Source organism: Callorhinchus milii, unplaced genomic scaffold (assembly GCF_018977255.1).
Source record: "Callorhinchus milii isolate IMCB2004 unplaced genomic scaffold, IMCB_Cmil_1.0 Scaffold6, whole genome shotgun sequence".
Classification (NCBI taxonomy): Eukaryota; Metazoa; Chordata; class Chondrichthyes; order Chimaeriformes; family Callorhinchidae; genus Callorhinchus; species Callorhinchus milii.
Window position 1 is genome coordinate 8,506,538 of NW_024704747.1, and position 23,857 is coordinate 8,530,394.

Here is a 23,857-nt window from a genome sequence, read left to right on the forward strand (position 1 = left end):
TTTGGAGAATGGCTTTGTTATTATTAGAATGCTGATCAGACATATGCAATAATGAACGGTTATAATGGGCACTCAAGATATGTCAGTTTCAGAAAGCAGACAGCATATTCTGTGATACTAAACTGCAGTTGGATGTTGGCGTTGAGAAGCTTATCAAACAAGCTGCACAATTGGCTCTACCTCAAATAATGTAGGCATTTCTTAACTGTGAAACAAGGAAGCTCGTTTAAACAGGTATCATGTTACGTAAATTGTTTCTTTTCAAGGCCCAGAAATTCCAGTGCATTCTCAGCAAGTAGCTTATCCTATAAAACAAATGGACATTTCATCATACATTTGCAATTTTGATTATAATGCTCTTTGAAAATATACAGCAACAATTTAAAATAACATCAGAAGTTTATAAATACTGCATACGTTTTAATGTAAACCTTACTTTAGTTCCACTGTTATATTGTTCCATGGATTCGATAAGTTTCCCTGGTTCCAACTCTCCCAGTGGGAAGGGATAGTCTGTTCCTAGCATCACTTTATCCTAATCACAGAAATATTATATGTGATCAACTTAAAAAAGTAGAAAAATTGTTCACATTATTGTTGACTGTTAATCTGATTTAAACACAACACAAACATTTGTGAAATCAAACATTACCTCTACTGATTCAAACTGAAACAGTTTGATTCAACTCACCTTTCCGATCACTTCCACTAACAAATTTAGTGCAAGTGGATCATGAACCAATGAATCTGTGTAAAAGTGGCCCAAGTACTTCCGAGGGCTTGTCTTATTGTCCACAGCACACAAATCTGGACGAACGTTAAATCCATGTTCAATCCTACCAATGGTATAAGGGAAAGCACCACCTAAATAGAAATAATACAATAACTTTGTTGCCTTTGCAATAGTGTCTTTCACGTTGGGAAGACATCCCGAGGTGCTGGACATTCATTCCTTTGAAGCCAAAGTATTTTTGGGGCGATTTTAAGAAGTCTTAGGGGGAAGTTTATGTTTATCGTCCGAAGAATTAGAAAGTGAAACAGAATGGGAGAATAAATAATAAATATTTTTATTTACAACCTGTACCCAAACAAAATCTATAAGGAATGGCATTGTGTTCCTAAATGGACTTGAATCACCAGTTCAGATAATAATAATCGTTGCATTTGATATAGCGCTTTTTCACGTCTTCTAGATGTCTCAAAGCGCTTCACAGAATTGACTATAAAGTGAATTGACTATATTTGTGGGCGAAACCCCGCAGCCAATTGTGCACAGCAGTGTCCCACAAACAGTCGTGGATTGAAGTGACCAATTTTATTATTTTTTGAAGGATTATTATCAGGCACGTGGAGTAAGGAAACTTGCCCAAGGTTTCGCCCTGCCGGGAATCAAACCCAGGTCTCTCGCTTGCGAGGTGAGTGCTCTAATCACTGAGTTACAGGACTCCTACTAGTCATAGTCATAGATAGTCATGGATCAAAGAAGCAAAATCTGACTTATTATTCCTACTCCTATTAGAAATGTTCTACTGTCACAGAGGATTGAAACATCTAACATTATTGCAGCCTAGTGGTGCAACAACAACAACAAATTACATTTGTATAGCGCCTTTCACGTCAGGAGGATGTCCCAAGGCGCTGGACTGTCAGGGAGCAGTGTGGCTAGAGAAGAGAGAACATAGATACCAGCAATCATTCTTGTTAATAATAGTGAATTCTTCAAGTGCATTGTAAAGTCCTTTGGGCACAAGCACAGAGGGGGACTTGACAAGATCTGATCAAAATAACAGAGAAACTACCAATAACTTATTTGCTGTGCTGGAAGGGAAGCAATTTTACTTCCTTGGTAGATCAATGTAAACAAGAAAATCTCCCGAGAGGTTTGAAGAGAACCTGGGGGAATGGAGCTCAATTTGATTTGCACCTGATGCCTGTACAATATACCGCAGGGAGGGAATCAAACTGTGCACTTCCTTTAGCAAGTGGTCTCCTTATCAGGAATGGCTGTGATGCAGCACAATGACTGAACTCCAATTTATATCATACAATTTGCTGTGAAATATTCATGAGGTATAATTGCAGGATTTCAAATACCTATCAAAACACCAACAATATCTAACACATATTTTGTTTAGTTGTTTGTTTATTTGTCCCAGTGTCACCATGGAACTTACCAACAATATTATCATGTCAAATCTACCTCAATTTGTAAAGGTGACCATGAAAAAGCTAATTTAAAGGATTTGTATGTAGTACCAATGACATTTAAGCACATTTTCTTTGAAAACAAGTGTAATTATGTTATGTATCCACTAGATGGAGGGCTTTCCAGCCTTGTTTCAGCAAAATTATTCAAATAAAGTTGAGAACGTCTGTCTGAGCTGCAGTGGATGATAAACATAATCCTTGCATTTGATATAGTAACTTTCACACCAGGAGGATGTCTCAAAGAGCTTCACAGAGTTTACTGTGAAGACTATTTTTGGTAGTCAATTTGTGCATAGCAATGTGTTGAAATATACTGATTAACACCTCGGGATACATTGGTTTGTTGATAGCAGCAACCGAATGTTCCAGAAGAATTGAGGGTTAAAAAGAACCAATATAGTTAAAAGTATGTGCAAAAGTAAGCAGAAATCCTATGTAACCACAGTAACAGAAGTAGCCAAGAGATAATCAGTAAAGGTCATCCTGGAGCTGGGAAAACCAGGAACTGGGGTTATCTGTACAAAAGATGATGCTTGGGCAACTCAAGTGTGACCACATTGGCCCTGTGAATTTTGATTTAATGACTAGCTTAGCAGGGGTTAAAAGTTGCTGGACTGTTTGAGGTTAGCTTCTGATTACTTTCATATTTTCCTGGGAAGATGTTCACTCCTCTGAGATAATGAGCAATAGGGTCCTTGAGCACAGATGTAAGAATAATGGACCACAGAAAGGAAAGGCTACAGACACCTGCCTATCTCAAGGCTGAGAAACAAGCAGATTGTGGAAGGCTGCTCAAAAGTTGTCCATATCTCTTTCTGCAAAGCAGCCTGTGAAGGGTGGGGGCTATCTCTGTGACAAGGGGAGGTGGAGTTAGAAACACATAAAGGAAAGATGGAACTTTGACGTAGTTGGAGTTATATAGAGGGTCAGTGCACCTCCCAGTGGAATCGATATCGATTCTACTATATCTATGTATATGTTCAGGGGTGAGCGAATTTACCTCCAATAAAAACGTGACCATTAAAAGTGAAAGAGGAGGAGTGGTGAGGTCCGTAAGGAAGGAGGGCTTTCTCCAGTGGGATCGGTGGTGGATTGTGAGAGCTCCAGGAGCTGTTGCCACTGCCCAGAGTCGAATTGGGTAATATGACTGGGATTCTGTCTGTTGCCTAGTATATCTGCATAAAGGATAGAGTATAGCTGATTTGTCTGTTCAAACATTAATAAAACCTATATTTGAAAGTAACGCGGTGTCAAGTAAATTTGACTACAAAATGTCCCTCAAAAAGCCACAAAATGAATGACAATTTTATTGTTTGCTTGGACACCAGGAAAAACTCCCATTTCTTTTCAAATAGTGCCATGGGATTTTTAATATCCACCCAAGCAGACAGACAGCAGAGGTCAATTGTAACCTCGAAGTCCGCTTTCTCCAGTTCTTAAAATAACTTATGGAACACTGGTTCAAAATTGAAGACTGTGGTTAAGATTTTGAATAGCTCTGGATGCTCTGAAATGCTGTGTCAATAGAGTAAAACTAGGCCCATTTCTACAATATGGTGTGTTCAACCATAATATGGCTCAATTGAAAAGTCAATAGAGCAAAGTATGAGTTCAAAACTACATTTCATTACTTCGAGGTCACAGAGCTCCACTGCACCACATTACTTGTGCCACACTGATTCTTTAGCAAACAATTCTATGAAGATATAACAATAACTAATCCTTGCATTTGATATACTGGCTTATTGTGTGAAAGTAACTCAAAGACCTGAGTGTTTTTGTGGGCAAATGTGGCAGTCAATTTGCCCACAGCAATGGCTCACAAATAGTCATGAAAGTAATGACCAATTATTAATTTGGGGGGATTGTTTTAGGACAGGGGGAGAAATTCCATTCTTTTTTCAAATATTGCCATGGGATCTTTCATGTCCTCAAGCACTGCATTGGATGGTCATCCTACACTATGAACTGATGGGGCTTGAATCTAAAGATGGAGACATGAATATGCTACCAACTGAGATATCGGACTGATATCTAAATTTAATATTACGCGGAGACCAGTTAGGGCTAAAAGTATCCCATAAATCCCAACTGCACCCCTTCGCAGTGAGGCTTACAAATCCTGTTACACCATGAATGGAGTAGATGCATATATTATGTAATATTTCTGTATTAATATCATCTAATTCATAATATTTTTAACAGGGTTCAGGAATAAGGAATCAGAGTTGTGCAAAGGGAAAAAGGTCAACAACAACATGCCTTTATATAGCGCCCCTCACGCAGTGTAGCATCCCAGAGCGCTTGACAGTGGCGGAGCATGACGCCAAGCTGGGGGGAGTGGGAAGTGACAGCAGACACGGTCGAATAGGAAGGTCTTCAGGCACAACCTAAAAATGGCGAAGGAAGGGGCAAGATGGAGGGATAGAGGAAGAGTGTTCCAGAGTTTTGGGGTGTAGTGGCTGAAAGCGTGGCCACCAATGTCACGCAAGCAGCAGGATCTCCTCTCCAATGTAATCTATTTTCGGAGAGGAGTTCCCGTGGGTTGACGGGAATTCTAACATTATTCCTTATTCAGGATTCCCATTAAGAAATACTGCAAATAAAACCCTTGTGCCACATATTATGGATCTGAAATGAATTACTGATAGAACATAAGAACATAAGAAATAGGAGCAGGAGTAGTTCCATTCGGCCCCTCGAGCCTGTCCAGCCATTCAATACGATCATGGCTGATCTATTCGAACTCCACCTACCCACCTTATCCCCATATCCCTTTATCCCTTTATCCACAAGACATCTATCAATCTCAGTCTTGAATATGTTCAAGAACTGAGCATCTGCAGCTCTTTGGGGTAGAGAATTCGATAAATTCACTACCCTTTGAGTGAAGACATTTTTCCTCAACTCAGTGCGAAAGGGCTTACCCCGAATTTTAAGACTGTCACCTCTGGTTATAGTCTCTCCAACCAGAGGAAAAAGTCTCCCACTATCTATTCTGTCGTGCCCTTTAATAAACTTATAGGTTTCTATAAGATCACCTCTCATTCTTCTATATTCTAGAGAATATAGGCCCAAATTGCTCAACCTATCCTCATAACTCATCCCCCTCATCCCAGGTACCAACCTAATGAATCTACCTTGTACCCCCTCCAAGGCGAGTATATCCTTTCTTAAATAAGGAGACCAAAACTGCACAATACTCTAGGTGCAGTCTCACCAGCGCCCTATACAGTTGCAGCAAGACTTCTTATATTCTAACCCTTTTGTAACAAATGCCAACATACCATTAGCCTTCCTAATTGCTTGCTGTATCTCAAACTAACTTTTTATGACTGGTGTACAAGGACACCCAAGTCCCTCTGAACGCTAACACTATCTAGTCTCTCCCGTTCTAAAAAATAATCTGCTCTACTGTTTTTGCCACCTAGGTGGATGACCACATTTCCCTACATTATACTTCATCTGCCACCGATTTTCCCACTCACCTTGCCTATCTATATATTTATCTTGTTGCATTTTTTTAATGTCATCCTCGGTGTTTACTCTCTCTCCTAGTTTAGTGTCATCCGCGAATTTGGATATATTAAGTTCGATGTCCTCATCTAGATCGTTGATGTAGATTGTAAATAGTTGAGGCCCAAGCACTGATCCTTGTGGCACTCCACTAGTCACATCCCGCCAATCTGAGAAGGACCTGTTTTATCCCTACTCTTTGTTTTCTTCCCGTTAGACATTGTTCAATCCATGCTAATATATTTCCCTTAATTCCATGGGCCCTAATCTTGTGGATCAACCTTTTATGCGGCACCTTATCGAATGCCTTTTGGAAATCTAAATACACTACATCCACTGATTCCCCCCTATCTAATCTACTTGATATGTCCTCAAAAAAATCTAAAAGATTTGTTAAGCATGACTTCCCTTTTGTAAAGCCATGTTGACTCTGTCTAATCATATTGTGATCCTCTAAGTATCCCACTACGACATCCTTAATTAAGGATTCTAGAATTTTCCCTACCACCGATGTCAGACTAACTGATCTATAGTTCTCCATCTTTTCTCTCTCACCCTTCTTAAATAGTGGTATTACGTTTGCAATCTTCCAATCAATGGGAACCGTTCCAGAATCCAGAGAATTTTGGAAGATCAGACACAAGGCCTCCTCATGAGCTACCTCGTTTAAAACCTTAGGATGCAAACCATCAGGTCCATGGGACTTGTCACTTTTTAATGCCAACAATTTCCCTAGCACCAATTTTTTGCTAATGTAAACTTCTTTAAGTTGCTCCCTATCATTAGCCCCTTGGTTCATCTCTATTTCTGGAAAACTACTTGTGTCTTCTAACGTGAAGACAGAAGCAAAGTATTTATTTAGGGACTCTGCCATAGCCTTATCCCCCATTATAATTCCTCCTGTCTCTGCCTGTAATGGACCCACATTTACTTTTGCTAGCCTATTCCTCTTAATGTATTTATAAAACTCTTACAATCTGTCTTAATGTTCCTAGCTAGCTTGCCCTCATAAGCCATTTTCTCACTCTTAATGAGATTTTTGGTTTTCCTTTGTTGGTCCCTAAAACACTCCCAGTTCTCAGGTTTGTTACTTTTTTTTGGCAGTTTTATAGGCCTTTTCTATTAGTTTTATACTTTCTCTAACTGCTCTAGTTAGCCACGGAGAATTACTTTCCCTGTGGTACTCTTATTCCTCAAGGGAATATGTGACCACTGAGAATTATGCACTACATCTTTAAACGTTTGCCATTGTTGGTCTATTGTCAAATCCATTAATCTAATTCCCCAGTCTATTTTAGCTAATTCTTCCCTCATACCTGCAAAGTTAGCTTTATTTAAATTTAAGACCCTTGCTTCGGATTTGACTACATCACTCTCTAACTTAATACTAAATTCTATCATGTTATGATCACTCTGCCCTAGAGGAGCCTTAATATCTATATTACCGACTAGCCCTGTTTCATTACACAAAACAAGGTCTAGGATGGCCTGTCCCCTAGTTGTTTCCTCAGCATTCTGCTCCAGAAAGCTATCTCTTATACATTCTATAAACTCCTCCTCTACTTTTGCCCATTTGGTTTTCCCAATCTATGTGAAGATTGAAATCACCCACTATTACTGTATTACGTTTGCTACATGCTCCTCTAATATCTTGATTAATACCCTGCGCTATGCTGTGATCACTTTTTGGAGGTCTATAAACTACTCCCACTAATGTTTTCTGCCCCTTGTTATTTCGTAATTCTACCCATTACCGTCTCTACATCCTGGTTATCTGATTTGAAATCCTTCCTCTCTACTGTTTTTATTCCATCCTTTATTAACAAGGCTACTCCCCCACCTCGTCTTCCACATTATCTATCCTTCCTATAAGCTGAAAACCCCGGAATATTTAACTCCCATCCTAGTTCTCCCTGTAACCATGTCTCAGTAATGGCTACTCGAACATACCTGTTTGTATCTATCTGTGCCTTTAATTCATCTATCTTATTCTGAATGCTTCATGCATTTAATTTCTTACCATTTCCCCTACTCTCTGATGCTCTATCTTCTTTACTGAGCTTCTTACCCCTCTTTGACCTATTCTGTTTATCTCTCGCACTATTCTATAGTGGAGTCCTGTAGCTCAGTGGTTAGAGCACTCGCTTTGCAAGCGAGAGACCTGAGTTCAATTCCAGGCAGAGGGCGAAACCTTGGGCAAGTTTCCTTACTCCACACAGAGCCTAATAATAATCCCTCCAAAAACAAAAAAACAATAATAAATTGGTCATTTTCAATCTACGACTGTTTGTGGACATTGCTGTGCGCAATTGGCTGCCGCGTTTGCCCACAAATATACAGTCAATTCACTTTGCAGTATGTTCTGTGAAGCGCTTTGGGACGTCCTCCCGACGTGAAAAGCGCTATATCAAATGCAAGGATTATTATTATTATTATTCTGTTCTGCCACCTTCAGTTTTCTTAACATTGCTGGCTTGCGATTATTCCTAATTGTATTCCCGACCCCCGACTTTACTAGTTTAAAGCTTTGCTTACCTCCCTATGTATTCAGTTTGCTAGGACATTTGTCCCAGCCCGATTTAAGTGGAGCCCATCTTTTCCCCCAATACTGGTGCCAGTGGCCCATAAAATGAAACCCCTGTGTTCTGCACCACTCCCTCAGCCATGCATTTAACTCTCTAATTTGCTTATTCCGGTACCAATTTGCACATGTCAAAGGCAGCAATCCTGATATCACTACCTTTGATGTTCTTTGTTTTAATTTAGTTCCCAGCTCCTTGAACTCCCTCCTCAAATCATCACAACTAACCCTACCTATGTCATTGGTACCTATGTGAAGTACCACCAATGGATCTTCGCCCTCATGTTTTAGATTTTCCTCCAGCCCTGCCGAGACGTCCCTAGGAAGGCAACAGAGCCTTCGGGTCTCCTGGTTTTGCAGCTGCAGATAAGTGTATCTGTCTGCCTGATAGTTTCGTCCCCAATTACTACAGCTTTCTGTTTGTTTCCCCTAATATTGGAATCACGTTTTCCTTCCTCCTCACAGGCTTCCTTGCCAACACAGGTTGCAAGGATCTTGTACCTGTTGGCCAAGGTTAAAGCCTGAGGCTTCACTACCACTCTCTCTGGTGTTCCCTTAACCTCCTGCCTGTCAGACACCCTATCCTGTCCTTGACTGATACCATTAGCTATACATTCCCTGAGCCTCAGGGGAGTGACTGGCTCCAGGATGAAAGTATCCAGGAAGCACTCACTGTGCCTGATGCTGCGCAATGTCTGCACCGCGGATTCCAGCTCAGACACTCTGAGCTGGAGCTGCCTCAGTTGCTGCAGGTGTGGTCGCCCGGACTCAGACTGCCTTCCAGCAACTCCCACATGTTACAGTCTTCACACAACACCTGCCACACGCCATTATCGCCTCTCCCACCCCCACTGTGAATTAAAGTTTTATTTAATTAATTATTATTATTTTTTAAAAGTTAAATTCTTAAGTAATCTTTTTTTAAATGTATTTTATTTTTAGTGTTGTTAATTAGTAGTTAGTGTTAGTTTACTGTTAGTTAGTAGTTAGTGAGTTTTACTGCATATCCTTACATTTGATATAGCACCTTATCACATCTTCTAGATATCTGAAAACGCTTCATAGAGTATACTGTAAAGTGAATTTACTATATTTTGTGGGTGGAACGCGGCGGCCAATTGGGCACAGCGGTGTCCCACAAACGGTTGTGGATTGAGTGACCAAGTTGTTTTGAAGGAATTATTACTCCTGGAAAAGCGATCTGCCAATCGACTAACAACCGGGTTCCTACTTACTGCTAGATAGACAGAGGTTGTGGAGTAAGGAAACTTGCCTAACATTTCGCCCTCAATCAAACCCAGGTTCTCCGCTTGCGAGGAGTCCTGTAGCTCAGTGGTTAGAGCACTCGCTTTGCAAGCGAGAGACCTGAGTTCAATTCCAGGCAGAGGGCGAAACCTTGGGCAAGTTTCCTTACTCCACATGCCTAATAATAATCCCTCCAAAACCCAAAACAATAATAAAAAAATGGTCATTTTCAATCTACGACTGTCTGTGGGACATTGCTGTGCGCAATTGGCTGCCGCGTTCGCCCACAAATATACAGTCAATTCACTTTACAGTGTGTTCTGTGAAGCGCTTTGGGACGTCCTCCCGACGTGAAAAGCGCTATATCAAATGCAAGGATTATTATTATTATTATTATAGTGTTAGCTGTTAATTTACTCTTTCAGAATGTTTTGATTCTGACATCGCTCTGACTTCACTTTTTAATTTTCCCACTGGTCGCTTGTTTTTTTATCTCTCTCGTGCTTCTGCTCCTGACTACTCATAATGAAATCTTGCCTCATGAATGAAGTTAGTTGTTGCAATATACAGTAAATACTATTTTGGGCTGTGATGCCTCTGTGCTGAACTGAGATCTCTTTAGTATTCAAGTGTCTTTATTCCCACCACTGTGGAATGAGGATGATCTTAAACAGTTATCTTTATCTTTATTTATCTTTTCATGATATAATGCATATTATTAATTGTATAAAGTAAAACTTAATAAGAGGATGCTTCCAGATCTTTTTTTAAGAGAATGACAGATTCGTGTTCTGAGAATTTTGTTGTCATGGGGGACATTTGTAAAACACCTTGTGTCTGTTGTTTTCTACTAGATCAGTCACAATCACTACCAACACTGCAAGTTTGATTAACTTGCATGCAATTTCTAAGGCAAAATATACACATTTCACAACTTTTCCTTCGAAAACAATGAACTCGTAAAACAATTGCAACACAAAATTCAATAAAGTTATCGAACCTTTTATAACCTACTTAGTTTTAAGATTTGTGTCTGAATGTGTGACTGTAGTATTTGTCTACTCAATGAACCAAGAGCAATGGGGACCATGTACCATGTACAGTGCTTTTTTAAAGTTAAAAAGCAGCTATAGCAATTCAGGTAGTGATTGCATTCTTTAGTCTGCGTGATACCTCTGTTTCGATGCTGGCAATCAGGTGCAGTTTCTCACTTTTTCCTGCACTTCCATCAAACGCAAGAGTTGGATTTTCAAGTAGATGTCTTTCTGACTGTTATGCCACTCACTTCTAAGAGAAGGAGATGGGAGTTTCTCCCTGCATCTTGGCTAAAAATACTTTTGATGTATTGATTATTTCACTCCTTGGTTTTTGTTTCGGACCTTGCTAAGTACAGATTGGCTGCCACATTTGCATAAAAAAGGAACAGTCACCATATTTAACACTAAATAATTTAGAAAGACAATAAGATGTATTTTGTATTTATATTTGTCATTTACAATAAATCTATTTACATCATATGATTCAATTTGGAGTTGCTTATAAATAGGATCTACATTGCATCCGCTTGGCTGCATTGTCCTCCCCACCCCATGTCCCCTTCTACCCCACCCAGACCATCCACACTGCCTTCTTTCTCCACCACGGCTCCTGCCACTCCTCCCTCCTTACCCCCATTTCTCCTACTTCTCATCTACAATCACCCCGATGAAGTTCACCACATGCTGCTTCGAACCCCCTCCCCACCCAGCTACTGGTCACTCAACTGCCCCTCCTCTCCCCCGCGCTAGCCGACACAGTCAACCAGTCTCTCTCCTCAGGCTCTGTTCTATTCCCCCTGAAAACTGCTGTTATCACACCCCTCCTGAAACACCCACCCTCGATCCCTCTAATCTCTCACACTACCGCCCCATTTGCTCCAATGCTCCATTTACCGCTCCAACCTACCCTTGCTAAAGTCCTGGAACGCATTCCCCCTCCACTTTCTCCTCGAGCCCCTGCAGTCTGGTTTTCGCCTTGCCCACAGCACAGAGACAGCATTTGTCAAAGTGACAAATGACATTCTCTCTATCTGTGACCAGGGCTCCCTCTGCCACCTCATCCTCCTGGATCTCTCTGTTCAACACAGTTGACCACGCCATCCTTCTCCACTGCCTCTCCTCCCTCATCCATCTTATTGGGACCACACTCGCATGGTTCGAGTCCTACTTATGCAACCATCTCCATTTCATCTCAGCAAATGGTTTCTCCTCTCCCCCGCCTGGTCACTCAAGGCACCATCCTTGGCCCTCTTCTTTTCCATATCTATATGTTCCCTCTGGCGATGTCATCCGCAGACACAGTGTAAACTTCCACAGGTATGAGGATGGTACACAAATCTACTTTGCCTCCTCCACTACCAACTCCAGGATCACTGATGTTCTATCAGCTTATTTGGCAGACATCAGGGCCTGGATGAATGTAAACTTCCTGCAGCTGAATATGGCCAAGATGGAAGCCATACTCCTTGGCTCCCATCAACATCTTCACTCCTGTGGATCTAAACTCCTCAACTTCCCTGGGCTCTCCCTCAGACTCACCGAACCAGTGAGCAATATAGGCATCCGGTTCGACCCCCAGCTGTCCTTCCTCCCCCACATCCGGTCCCCGATCAGCACCCTCTTCCATCTCTGCCACATTATCCACCTCCGACTGTACCTTACCCCAAATGCAACCAAAACCCTCGTGCATGTGTTTGTCACCTCCCGCCTGGATTACTCAAATGCACTCCTCAACGGTCTCCCCAGCTCCACTATTCAAAAGATTCAGCTCATTCAGAACTCTACCGCCCACATACTGACCCGGCGCAAACTCTGTACCCACATCTCACCAGTTCTGGCCAGGAATCAACTGGCTCCCCGTCACTGAATGGATTGACTTCAAGATGCTCACACTCGTGGTCAAATCCCTTCACTCCCTGGCACTGCTCTACCTCTCCGACCTCCTCACTCCCCAATCCATCACCCAGCACCTCCACTCGACTGGCACAGGCCTCCTGCTTGTCCTTCGCACCCTCTGCCCCACCATTGAAGGGCATGCTTTCAGCCTGAAGCTCTGGAACACTCTCCTTCAATCCCTCTACCTTGCCCACTCTCTCCCCTTTTTCAAGTCCCACAGGAAAATCTTCCTTTTTGACTGTGCTTACAGCCAGCTACACGCCCTGGCTCGGAGTCAGGCTCCGCCAATGTTAAGCGCTCTGAGATGCTCCCTGCGTGGAGGGCGCTATATAAGTGCAAGTTGTTGTTGTTGTTGCTTATGTTGATTGTGAGTCTTTACATTTGAATAAAATGCCTTTTAGTTGCTTTTTTTGTTCTGATGAACCAAAGGGCAATTCTTACCTCCGTGAGCAAAACAGACTTTCAATTTGGGAAATTTTTCAAAGATTCCACCAAACATCATGCTGCACATCGCTGTAGTTGTTTCAGCAGGCATCCCTAAAGCAGAAAAATAAACATGCTAAATGTACTACACATTGTGTAATTTTTCTGGCATTTCAAGATTGAGCACGTTTTTTCTTAGAGCTGTGTTGGAATATTAAAAATCCCTTTTTCCCCTTTGCACAATTTTCAATGCTATTAATTCTCCTTCAGTACCATTAACACTTAGAAACTGCACACATTGCTGGTCTTGTGCCTTGTTTTCACTGCTAGAACAATATTCAAATTCCCTATTTATCATGGAAGACAATAAAGGCCTTAGTTACATGTGTTATCTATTTTCCCTATCTGTGTTTTTGAGATGTCTCAAAGACGTGATAAGGCGCTAAATCAAATGCAAGGATTATTATTAATAATAGAAGTAGTATCCATGACATTTTTAAAAAATTGTCTTTTTAATACCTTAATTGGAATTTGGGAAGAGCAAGAGATAAATTTTCAGAAGAGAAATTATACATTTCTATCACTACCCATAAAGATAAGAAGTGTTGCAATGAAAAGAACATTTTGGGTAAAAGAAGAAGTTTTTTTCATGTCCATGACAGTAGAGAAGAGGTAAAACAGCCTTGTAAATTATAAGCACCGAGAGGGGTAAATTGCTGACTGAGAGGCCAGAGGTGGATGTGGCAACATCCGTCGTGGTATCTTTACCTGCAGCTCAGAAAACCATGGGATAGTTTCTACTTTTGTTTACCAGTTAGGCTGTAGCATTAATATGGGCCTTAGTTCCACCTTCTGATCAGCAGAGTGAGGATAATTTACAGTGTAGCCAGATATATATATTTTACTGATAACAGTGCCTGGATGTCAATGGATGAGAAACCAGCTTCTAAAATAACTGGGCATTATTGTAAGACCAATAGAAAGCTGTGTTGGTTTATTTAAGTAGTAATTCACCTTAAATATTCCAGGAAGAATACTTTAGCTTTGGGTTTGTTTTGTTTAATGCAGTCTTGTGCAAAGTGATCTGATCATTTTGTGGCTGGGGCTCTAATGTTACCATCAGGAAGGTCAATACTCCAAATCAATACCAACCTACAAGCCATGGAAGCCAATATTTGGACATTCTCCCATCAGTCTTCATATCCCAGGGGTGGATAAATATGGCACATTTTAACTCTTCTGCAGCCTTAAAAGGAAAGTATTGAATATTGCTGAGTCAATTGCTTACTAGCAAAAACAACAAACAAAGACAGTTAGGTTATTTTACTAGTTTCAGAAGTAGGCTAAATTTTTGCTTGGCACTCTGATGCTGTTTGCACCAACAATAAATGCATTTTGTGTACTGCTCTGATGTAAACAATATTAGGAAGGTAGCTCAGCCCTACTTCCCCAATAGATGAAATGTAAACCATTTTGCATTTTACATGTAGAAAGCCAGGTCGGAAGAGTCAGACCATCTCTATTTCTGCTGTTTGTCTTGTGTTTTCTCCAAATCAGTTTATAATAAGGGTGTTTTTTTTCTTCAATTCTGGCTAAGATCTAATGAGGTGGAAATGAAGGTGTCTTACCAATTGTGGCTTGGAATTGTACCTCCCGCTCCATCCCCAAATAAAAAAATATATAATGAGTAACTCTGCAGAAAATATATTTTAGAACATTTCTGTGCTTACCGCATATACAGGGTAAAGTTCTGGGGCATTCAGGTCCCAGTCATTAATATGGGAACCAATCTGGATTCCTGGAAAGCCTAATTCTTTCACACAACGATACATTTCCTCAACAGCCAGTTGTGGGGCTTGCATGGGTAATGTACCAAGGCCAACAAACCTCTTTGGGTTTTTATGAACTGTGACTGCTAGGTCATCATTCAACATGTGGCACAAGTCCAGAGTGTCCTTAGGTTTAGCCTGTCAAAAGCAAACAAAAGTACAGTGTGGATCAGTAGACCATTCAGGCCGTCATACCTTTTCCACTATTTTATCAGATCATGGTTTATATTATTATTATTATTATCTGCAACTCAATACCATTTCCCTATTGTTTCACCAGATCTCTTGAAATCCTCGCCTTCCAAATATTCATTCACACACAAAAAACATACTTTACAGTATATGCTGTGAAGCATTTTGAGATGACTCGACAACATAATAAGGCACTGCATTACAATACAATACAAAATTATATTTCTAAAGCGCATTTCACATCAGAAGGATGTCCCAGGGCGCTGAACAGTCAGTGATTAGGACCCGAGCGGTGGGGGCGGGTTGGGATCAGGTTGGGGAGCAGAGTGTGCCCGAAGGCATAGTCAAAGAGGAGAGTCTTGAGGTGTGCCTTGAAGGAGGTAAAGGAGGGAGTGAGGTGAAGGGATTGTGGGATGGACTTCCAGAGGTTGGGGGAGAGAGGCTGAAGACCCAACTGCCGATGGTGGGGCGGGCCAGCCAGCGGACATGGAGCATTGTGAGCTGAGGGAGTGGACAGGTTGATAAGGGGTTAGCAGGTGGGAGAGGTAGGTGGGGGCAAGACCATGGAGGGCCTTGAAGGTGAGGATGAGAATTTTGAACACAGTCTTCTGAGAGATGGGGAGCCAGTGGAGCCAGGCGAGGGAGGGTGTGATGGGGTCACGGAACCTGGTGTGGGTGAGAACATGAGCTGCAGAGTTTTGGATGATCTACAGCTTGTGGAGGGAAGAGTTGGGAAAGCCGACAAGCAGGGCGTTTGCATAGTCGAGCCTGGTTGTAATGAAGGCATGTATCAGAATTTGGGCCGCCTAAGGGCTGAGGCATTGGCGGAGTCGGGATGTAGTGGAGAAGGACAGTTAAGGGTCGAACAAGATGCCTAGGTTTCTGACTGGCTTTGTGAGGTAGAGTGTGCATCCTTGTATGCTGATGCTGCCAGTGGCTGAGGTGCGGAGGTGCTGGCTTGAGCTAATCAGGAGAGCCTCGGTCTTGCTGATGTTCAACAAAAGGAAGTGGAAGGAGTCAAGCTGGGAAGCAACAACTCTTTGAAAAACATTGGAAAGGAAAGGCATGTTGGAGATGGGGTGGTAGATAGTGAGGAGGGATGGGTCCAAGAAAGGTTTTTTTAGGATGAGGTGATGATAGCTGTTTTTAGGGGGGTGGGAACGATGCCAGTTGACAGGGAGAGGTTGATGACCTCTGAGAGTAAAGGGGCGAGAAGGTGGAGCTGGCAGATAAAGAAAGGGGTAAGGATGGGGTCGAGGGAGCAGGTGGTGGGCTTCATGCAGATTATAATTGATAAGAGAGGAGGGGAGACAGGTTCGAAGGTGTGGAGGGAGGGATGTGTAGAGGCCGAAGTGTGGTGGGTGGGGGATCATGGGGAGGGGGTGATGGTTGGGAGGGTAGAGGCAGCTGAATGGATCTCCTCGATTTTGATCTCAAGGAAATCCAGCACCTCCTTGCAGTTGGAGTTGGAGGAGAGGATGGGTGAGGTGTGAGAAGGTGGATGGAGAAGCCAGTTGGTAGTGAAGAAGAGAAGCCTAGAGTTGTCTTTGGCCTCCAAGATTACCTTGGAAGAGAAGGATGATTCTGTGGAGATGAGGGCGGACTCGTAAGTTTTTTTTGTGGTCCAGCCAGATCTCCCGGTGGACCGTTAAATCAGATTTGAGTCAGGTGCATTCAGTGGCACGCACCTGACCCTTGAGTGAGTGGAGATGGCTGGTGTACCAGGATGAGAATAGGATGTGGTTCAGGAGGTAAGGGGGGCAAGGGCATCAAGAATGGAGGAGAGGGAGTTGTGGAGGAGAGTGACTGAGAAGGATAAGTCAGTGCAGCAGGTAGGCCAGAGGGGGAGAAGTTCAGACGACTCCAAGGCAATGGAGAGGGAGTGCAGGGAGATTCTTTTCTAGGGCAGTCAGAGATAGAGGTGGGTTGGGTGGCGATGGGGAGAGACTTGAAACCACAACCTTCTGTTCAGGGGCAAGAATGCTCTCAACTGAACTACTGTAGGCTGATATTTTATAACAGGAAATATGAGATTTAGGAATAGAGGTTGCATGCTGGAGATTAGAGTGTATTCAATGAAACCAAGGTGAAAGCTAACCATTGGTTGTCATATTATGTCCTTGTGATTGTCACATACATTTTATTTAATTGCACTCCAGCAGTTGCCCATCTGTGTCTAACATAGTATCTGAAGATTGATATTTTTATGGTCTATCCTTAAAACAATTATTTGTCTTATAATTTAAGATCATACAGCACTTTGGAAAATTATTAAATTCAGTATTTTTAAAAAATATCTGCAGAAAAGTGCAAATTAAGATGAATTTAATAATTTTCGAAAAACTGCACAATTCAAATTGAAGATAATGATCTTGCAGCTAACATCATAAAAATTTGGGTTTTCTGGCTCTCTGCCTCCCCAAAAGAAACAGATTTGTTAAAAAAAACATTTTCATGAAGATCATTTCAGCAATTGTTACACAATAGCTTTATCTATAAAAACGTTTTTACATTTATTATACAAATCTTTGATTTGGAAAGGTTTGATTGTACAGCACACCTACTTTTTTCATGGGTCACCTCCAGCAAGAAGAGATAAATTCTAATTAGTACTTTGGCATTGAACTTTTACAGTGCATTATTATTTGTTCTGGGGAGTAAGACCACATTCATTGTATTTGGTTATCCATCCATGCACTTCCTGATAGTTATTGCTGATCAAAGTGTTCTTTCATACTTCTGTATTTGTTGAAATAACACTTTGCTAATCACCAACTCTTCCCTATCGTTACCTCTTCATCTTTCTTATTCATATGACCACTGTGCATAAGTAAGTGAAATATATAGTACACTGACCTGTTCTATGGTAGTTCATAGCAACAAAGGCATTGGCCTCAGTGCCTTGGGTTTAGGATGTTTCAGTCACTGCCAGGGCCAATAGAAAATTGTGGAAATATTTGCCAAACATTGCTGGGAAATTTGACAAATTTTGTGGAACATTGTGGGAGTTGATTGGTGCTATTTTACTACCAACCTACAATTTTTAAATTTATTGATAAAAACTAAACATGAAAAAAAACACATTGTTGCAAAAATATATTAATACTTTCTTTAACAAAAACTGGGTAGCCCACTTAGGGTACGAAGACAACACCAACGTAGCACAAAGGGGCTTGAGATCCACCAAAAAACAGCATTGCTCGCCAGTGTTGTGACTCTGGGGCTACAGGAGGTAACCACCTCTCAGGGCCTGTCCCCGCACTCTGAGACCCAGAGAGAGACACAGAATCACAGACAGAGAGTGAGAGAGACATACACACACAGACAGAGAGATACACACACTGAAAGACATAGAGAGAGATATGTACTCACAGACAGAGACGCACACACATACTCACAGACACACATTCATAGACACAGAGACACCACACAACAACAACAACTTGCACTTGTATAGCGCCCTTCACACTGGGTAGCATCTCAAAGAGCTTAACAGTGGCGGACCCTGTCTCCAAACTGAGGTGGGTGGGAGAGGTGGCTGTAAGAACGGTTGAAGAGGATGGTTCTCAGGTGGGACTTGGAAAAGGGGAGAGGGTGCAAGGTGGAGGGATTGAGGGAGAATGTTCAGAGTTTTGGGGCATGGTGGCTGAAAGCGCGACCGCCAATGGTGGGGTAGAGGGTGCGAGGGACGAGCAGGAGGCCGGTGGCAGTCAAATGGAGCCACCGGGTGGTGGATTGGGGAGTGAAGAGGTCAGAGAGGTAGGGAGGTGCCAAAGAGTGAAGGGATTTGAACATGAGTGTGAGGATCTTGAAGTCGATCCGTTTGGGAAACCAGTGGAGCCTGGCCAGAACTGGTGAGATGTGGGTACAGAGTTTGGTCCGGGTCAGTATGTGGTCGGCAGAGTTCTGATGAGCTGCACCTTTTGAATAGTGGAGCTGGGGAGACCAGCGAGGAGTGTGTTTGAGTAATCCAAATGGGAGGTGACAAATGCATGCACGAGGGTTTCGGCTGCATTTGGGGTAAGGTATGGTCGGAGGTGGGCAATGTGGCGGCGGTGGAGGAAGGCGGTCCTGGTCAGGGACCGGATGTGGGGGAGGAAGGACAACTGGGGATCGAACCTAGATTGCGCACGGGTTCGGTGACTCTGAGGGAGAGCCCAGGGAAGTTGAGGACACACATACAGACAGAGATAGACACACAGACAAACCCACACAGAAACACTCACACACACACACACACATATAGAGGAAGGAGACACACACAGACAACTCAACAGTGGGGTGTTAGAGTGGAGTGAAATCTATTCACCATTTGCGCCACACCACCCACTGTGGTGGCGTTGAGTAAACAGCAGCGTGATGAGGCCCGGGGCTGAGAATCCTTCATTGTTTACCGTTTGTTAGCCGAGGGTTTTCTTTTTAGCGGATTACAAGGAGAAATTGCGGCCCCATTTTTCTATTGGCCTAGGTCATTGCCCCAGGCTATGGAAGGGAAAACCAGACCCCGCTTTGGGATGCATATAGTCCAGGCTGATAATCCAATACAGTGTTGGAGAGACCGAGGTACTGTTGGAGGTTTCATCCTTCAGATGACATGTTACCTGAGGTCCTGCCTCCAGGTGGAGATCCCATGGCACAATTCATAAAGAGAAGGGAGTTTCTCCCAGTGTCCTGGCCAACAATTCCCCAAATAAAATTGGTCATTCAATTTGTGGCTTTTTGTAGGACATTGTGTGTCGATTGGCCTGTAGCATTGGCATATAAAATACAGTCACTGCACTTTACAGTAAATCGTGTAAAGTACTTAGAGATGTCTTCCCGGCAGGAACGGCACTATATGAAACGTACGCATTATTGTCATTATTTGTTATTATTCTGCCCTTATTGTTGGGGTTCTTATTAACACTTATTGTTGGGGATCACACCTGAAAATAGTACTTAGGTTGCGTTATTAAAGGTATGTAATGCCAGTGGAACCATATTTCTGCATGAACCAGCATCTTTAGGAAACCAGGGGAGAGAATTGGTGGGAGAGAAATGAACTGCAAGGTATTCCAATGCCAGTAGACCAATAGTCAGTATGTATACAAAACAGATTTGTTAAAACATTTTCATGAAGATGGTGGGCACTTTTTAGCAAGTGTTATATAGGTAAATAACTCATTGTGTTTTTTTAAGTCCTGTACATTTCTCACCATCCCCGCTGGTATCATAACTGATAACATGGAGAGAGAGAGAGAGAGAGAGAGAGGGAAACATTGCAGGTGAATTCTGCCAAACAGGATGTAAGTTGAACTTGTTAAGGTCCTATTTTGTTCAGAGGAGCAGAAGGTGGTTGCCCACACAATGAATTCACATTTTGCTTCATGTTCATTAACTTACCCAATAGTTGAACATGACAGGAACAGTAGAAAGAACCTGCACTGTCACACCTGTAAAATAACAATGTTTACTTATCAAAATGTTTACATCTATTCTGTGAGGCACTGCATATAGTTCATTCATTTACACATCTATTCCATGATCACTGGTCTTTGATGGCACTATTCCAGTTTAACGATTACTGAGGTCAAACATTTCTCACGATTTTACCTTTGAGGTTTAATTTGTCTTAAAATTTAAGGTTGTACAGCAGCTGGAATTGTACAGCATTTTGGATAATTCTTGAATTCGGTCTGAATTTTCAAGCTGAATTTCTACAGTTACTTTTCAGACCTGCAGAAAACAGGCTTCCAAATCAAGACATTTCCAAAATTCTTCAATGATCTTCAATTTAAGATAAAGTATTTCAAAGACATTAGACATACAACACATCTCCCATTTACCTGCTTGATCCATTTCTTGAATCCGTACTTGTGGATCCCAGCAGTTTTCTTGCACTGTTCTGAAAAACTTGTCATCTTTCATCATTTTTGCTTCTCCCTTTTGTATAATAAATACATTTCAATTTCTTATGCATAAAGCAGTGGTGAAGTTTAGATCTTTGCCACCTAATCTTTGTAAACATCACTACTGTAAGTACTATAATAATAATCTTTGCATTTAATATAGCACCTTATCATGTCTTCGAGACGTCTCAAAGTGCTTCACCGAATGAACTGTAAAGTGAATTGACTGTATATATTGCGGGCAAAATGCAGCAGCCAATTGTGCACAGAGGTGTCTTGCAAACAGTGGTGGATTGAATGACCAAATTATTGTTATTATTGTGTTTTTTTAAGGGATTATTACCCCCAGAAAGTGATCAGCCAATCGACTAAATCGGGTTTCTACTGGTAGGTAAACATAGGCATGTGGAGTAAGGAAACTTGCCTAACGTTTTGCCTTGCCTGGGAATCGAACCATGGTCCTCTTGCTTGCGAGGCAAGTGCTCTAATCACTAAGCTACAGGATTCCATATTATGCATAATGGAAAGGAAAATGACTGAATGGTTTGGGGGAATTACTTGCAAGCAAAGCTTAAGATTGCTTGGCTCTCATTAGATATTTACACCTGCACCAATTGATGCATGCATTCAAAAAGAAGAAATGTATTACTACACCTGCACGATTACTTATTAAAGAAAAACAAATCTTTTAGTTTGATCTGGGGAATGCATTTTCTTTCATGTACATATGGGCAAAGTACACCAGATGGCCTATACAGTCTGGAGAAGTGAGATTTGAGAGGTGAGATTGTTGTACCCTTCTTGCTGCCAGGGACCACATGCCAGGAACCCAGTTAACACAATCACAGAGAAAAGGAATCAAACTGATACGCATTAAATGCTGAACAACACTTTGAAAATGAAATATAGCCACAAATTAAAAAAAAAGATTTTGCAATAATAAACTACACATGAGGTGGTAAGCTTCAGTTCTCTAGTTCTCTATTGTGAACAATATAATTCACAAATAGCATGAATTACCCTTTGCGTTTTTAAACAACATGTGCATACCTTGCATTTGTGGTGAAGCTGTACCCATCCTCCATAGCCATATCTCTGTCAAAAGGAAAATGTTAATATTCTTAATTAATATGCATGACCCACATTTAAGCTGCAGAATTGCAAAAACATGGTACAGAACATTTCAGACGGTGAAGGATTTCATTGATCACTTTATTAAACAGAATTCTGATCTATTTAAAATATTGCTGTGTTTCTGCCTCTTCTTTGCATAAATATTCAACGGGTTTTCAAAAAGTATGTTAACACAGATCTAATTCATATAACTGAGCAGTGAAGCACTGAACTCCTTACCTACGTGACACTATCTTCTCTACTCTTCAGTATTCTGTCAATCATTAACCTTGAAGTGGAATTGATTTTGTACAGACTTGCTGATTCAGCTGAGATCTGATGGTTATTTTTCCTCATTTCATATGTATAAATATAGTATTTAAAAAGCCGGGAGACAAAAACTGAGTGCAATGATAACAAATTAGCTTCCATTGCTTGTTCTAAGTTTTTTATGCCCTGGATTCGTTCAAATAAAACTTTATATTACCCTACAACGTATTAACGGTTACAATTTTCACTGGAATCATTAACATGGAATGTAAACTACTGAAAGTGAAATGAAATATTTTGCTCAGGGGTCAGTCACCACCACTAAGCTTCTGAGCTGTTGGCACACAAGTGAAATGAAAATCATCCATTAACTTGGGACCATCATGGTTTAACCTAAGGCACAGCTAAAAGTCTCTTCATTTCAGTAAGATCTGGAAATGTAAATCGTCAAGGGTTCCATGTTGGACCTTTGTATAAATGAAGCGATGTTTGATTACATTTTTTTAGGTGAAAGCTTTATTACTGCAAAAGCGACAGAGCCTTATACTGGGAGCAGAATAGGGGGTAACCCATGTGAAACTATCCAAAGAGCACCAAAAACTGAGAATCCAAGCTGTGAAAAGGGAATTACAAGATAAGTCAATATCCAGGAAACTGGGACAGCATTTTGGGTTGTCAGCATGGCTCCAGGCAGATACAACTATTGCACATGTTTCTATTTGAAGGGCCCTGGGTATCTCAGCACAGTTTATAGTTTGATTAAGATCTGCTGTCAAGGCAATAGTTTTTAATTTCAGTTTACATTTTTTTCAACTTTTATGATTGGACCCAGCAGTGCCGAATTGGTGGAATATTTAAGAACGATCCAAAACGATCCAATTGTGGAGTCCTGTAGCTCAGTGGTTAGAGCACTCGCTTTGCAAGTGAGAGACCTGAGTTCAATTCCAGGCAGGGCGAAACCTTGGGCAAGTTTCCTTACTCCACACGCCTAATAATAATCCCTCCAAAAAAACAAAACAATAATAAATTGGTCATTTTCAATCTACGACTGTTTGTGGGACATTGCTGTGCGCAATTGGCTGCCGCGTTCGCCCACAAATATACAGTCAATTCACTTTACAGTGTGTTCTGTGAAGCGCTTTGGGACGTCCTCCTGACGTGAAAAGCGCTATATCAAATGCAAGGATTATTATTATTATTATTAAAAATTTGCAATGAACATGAACTATTTTATATTTTTCAGTATAGACAATCATGATTCATTTGTGATCACTCAGGCTCTCGAATCCAACAGTCTCACTTTTATATCTTGTTTAAGAAATATTGTATGTACAATACGGACCTGAAGTTGACTAGTAGTCAAAAAAAACATCAATAAAAGTGTTACCTCCTTCAGATTGGGCCATTCCTTGGGCAAGATGTGGCTGTGTATGTCAATCTTCATTATTTTAACTTGTCCAGGTACAACCTGAAAAAGTATATGTGTTTCCGGGATCTAATTAAACTGTCAACGTTTAAAATGCTGATCTCTCTGTTCAGATAAATTATTCACTCATTTTAATCTCTCCCTCCCCTTAGAGGTTTAGCAATACAGTACCCAATCAAACTGAATTACCCTCCAGTAAACTGGAAACTTAAGTCCAAAGTACAGTATAGCAC

The 23,857-nt window shown here is 41.4% G+C and overlaps 1 protein-coding gene across 2 annotated transcripts; it reads right to left on the minus strand.

The window, feature by feature from the left end:
* Positions 1–23,648, minus strand: acmsd (aminocarboxymuconate semialdehyde decarboxylase). Of its 2 annotated transcripts, NM_001292437.1 has the most exon segments (10): positions 4–305; positions 437–535; positions 692–864; positions 12,925–13,020; positions 14,059–14,152; positions 14,637–14,873; positions 20,310–20,359; positions 20,753–20,849; positions 21,866–21,910; positions 23,586–23,648. In NM_001292437.1, coding segments are annotated over 10 exon segments (1,011 nt in total). In that variant the 5' UTR covers positions 23,643–23,648; the 3' UTR covers positions 4–242.
* Positions 23,649–23,857: the final 209 nt, after the last annotated feature.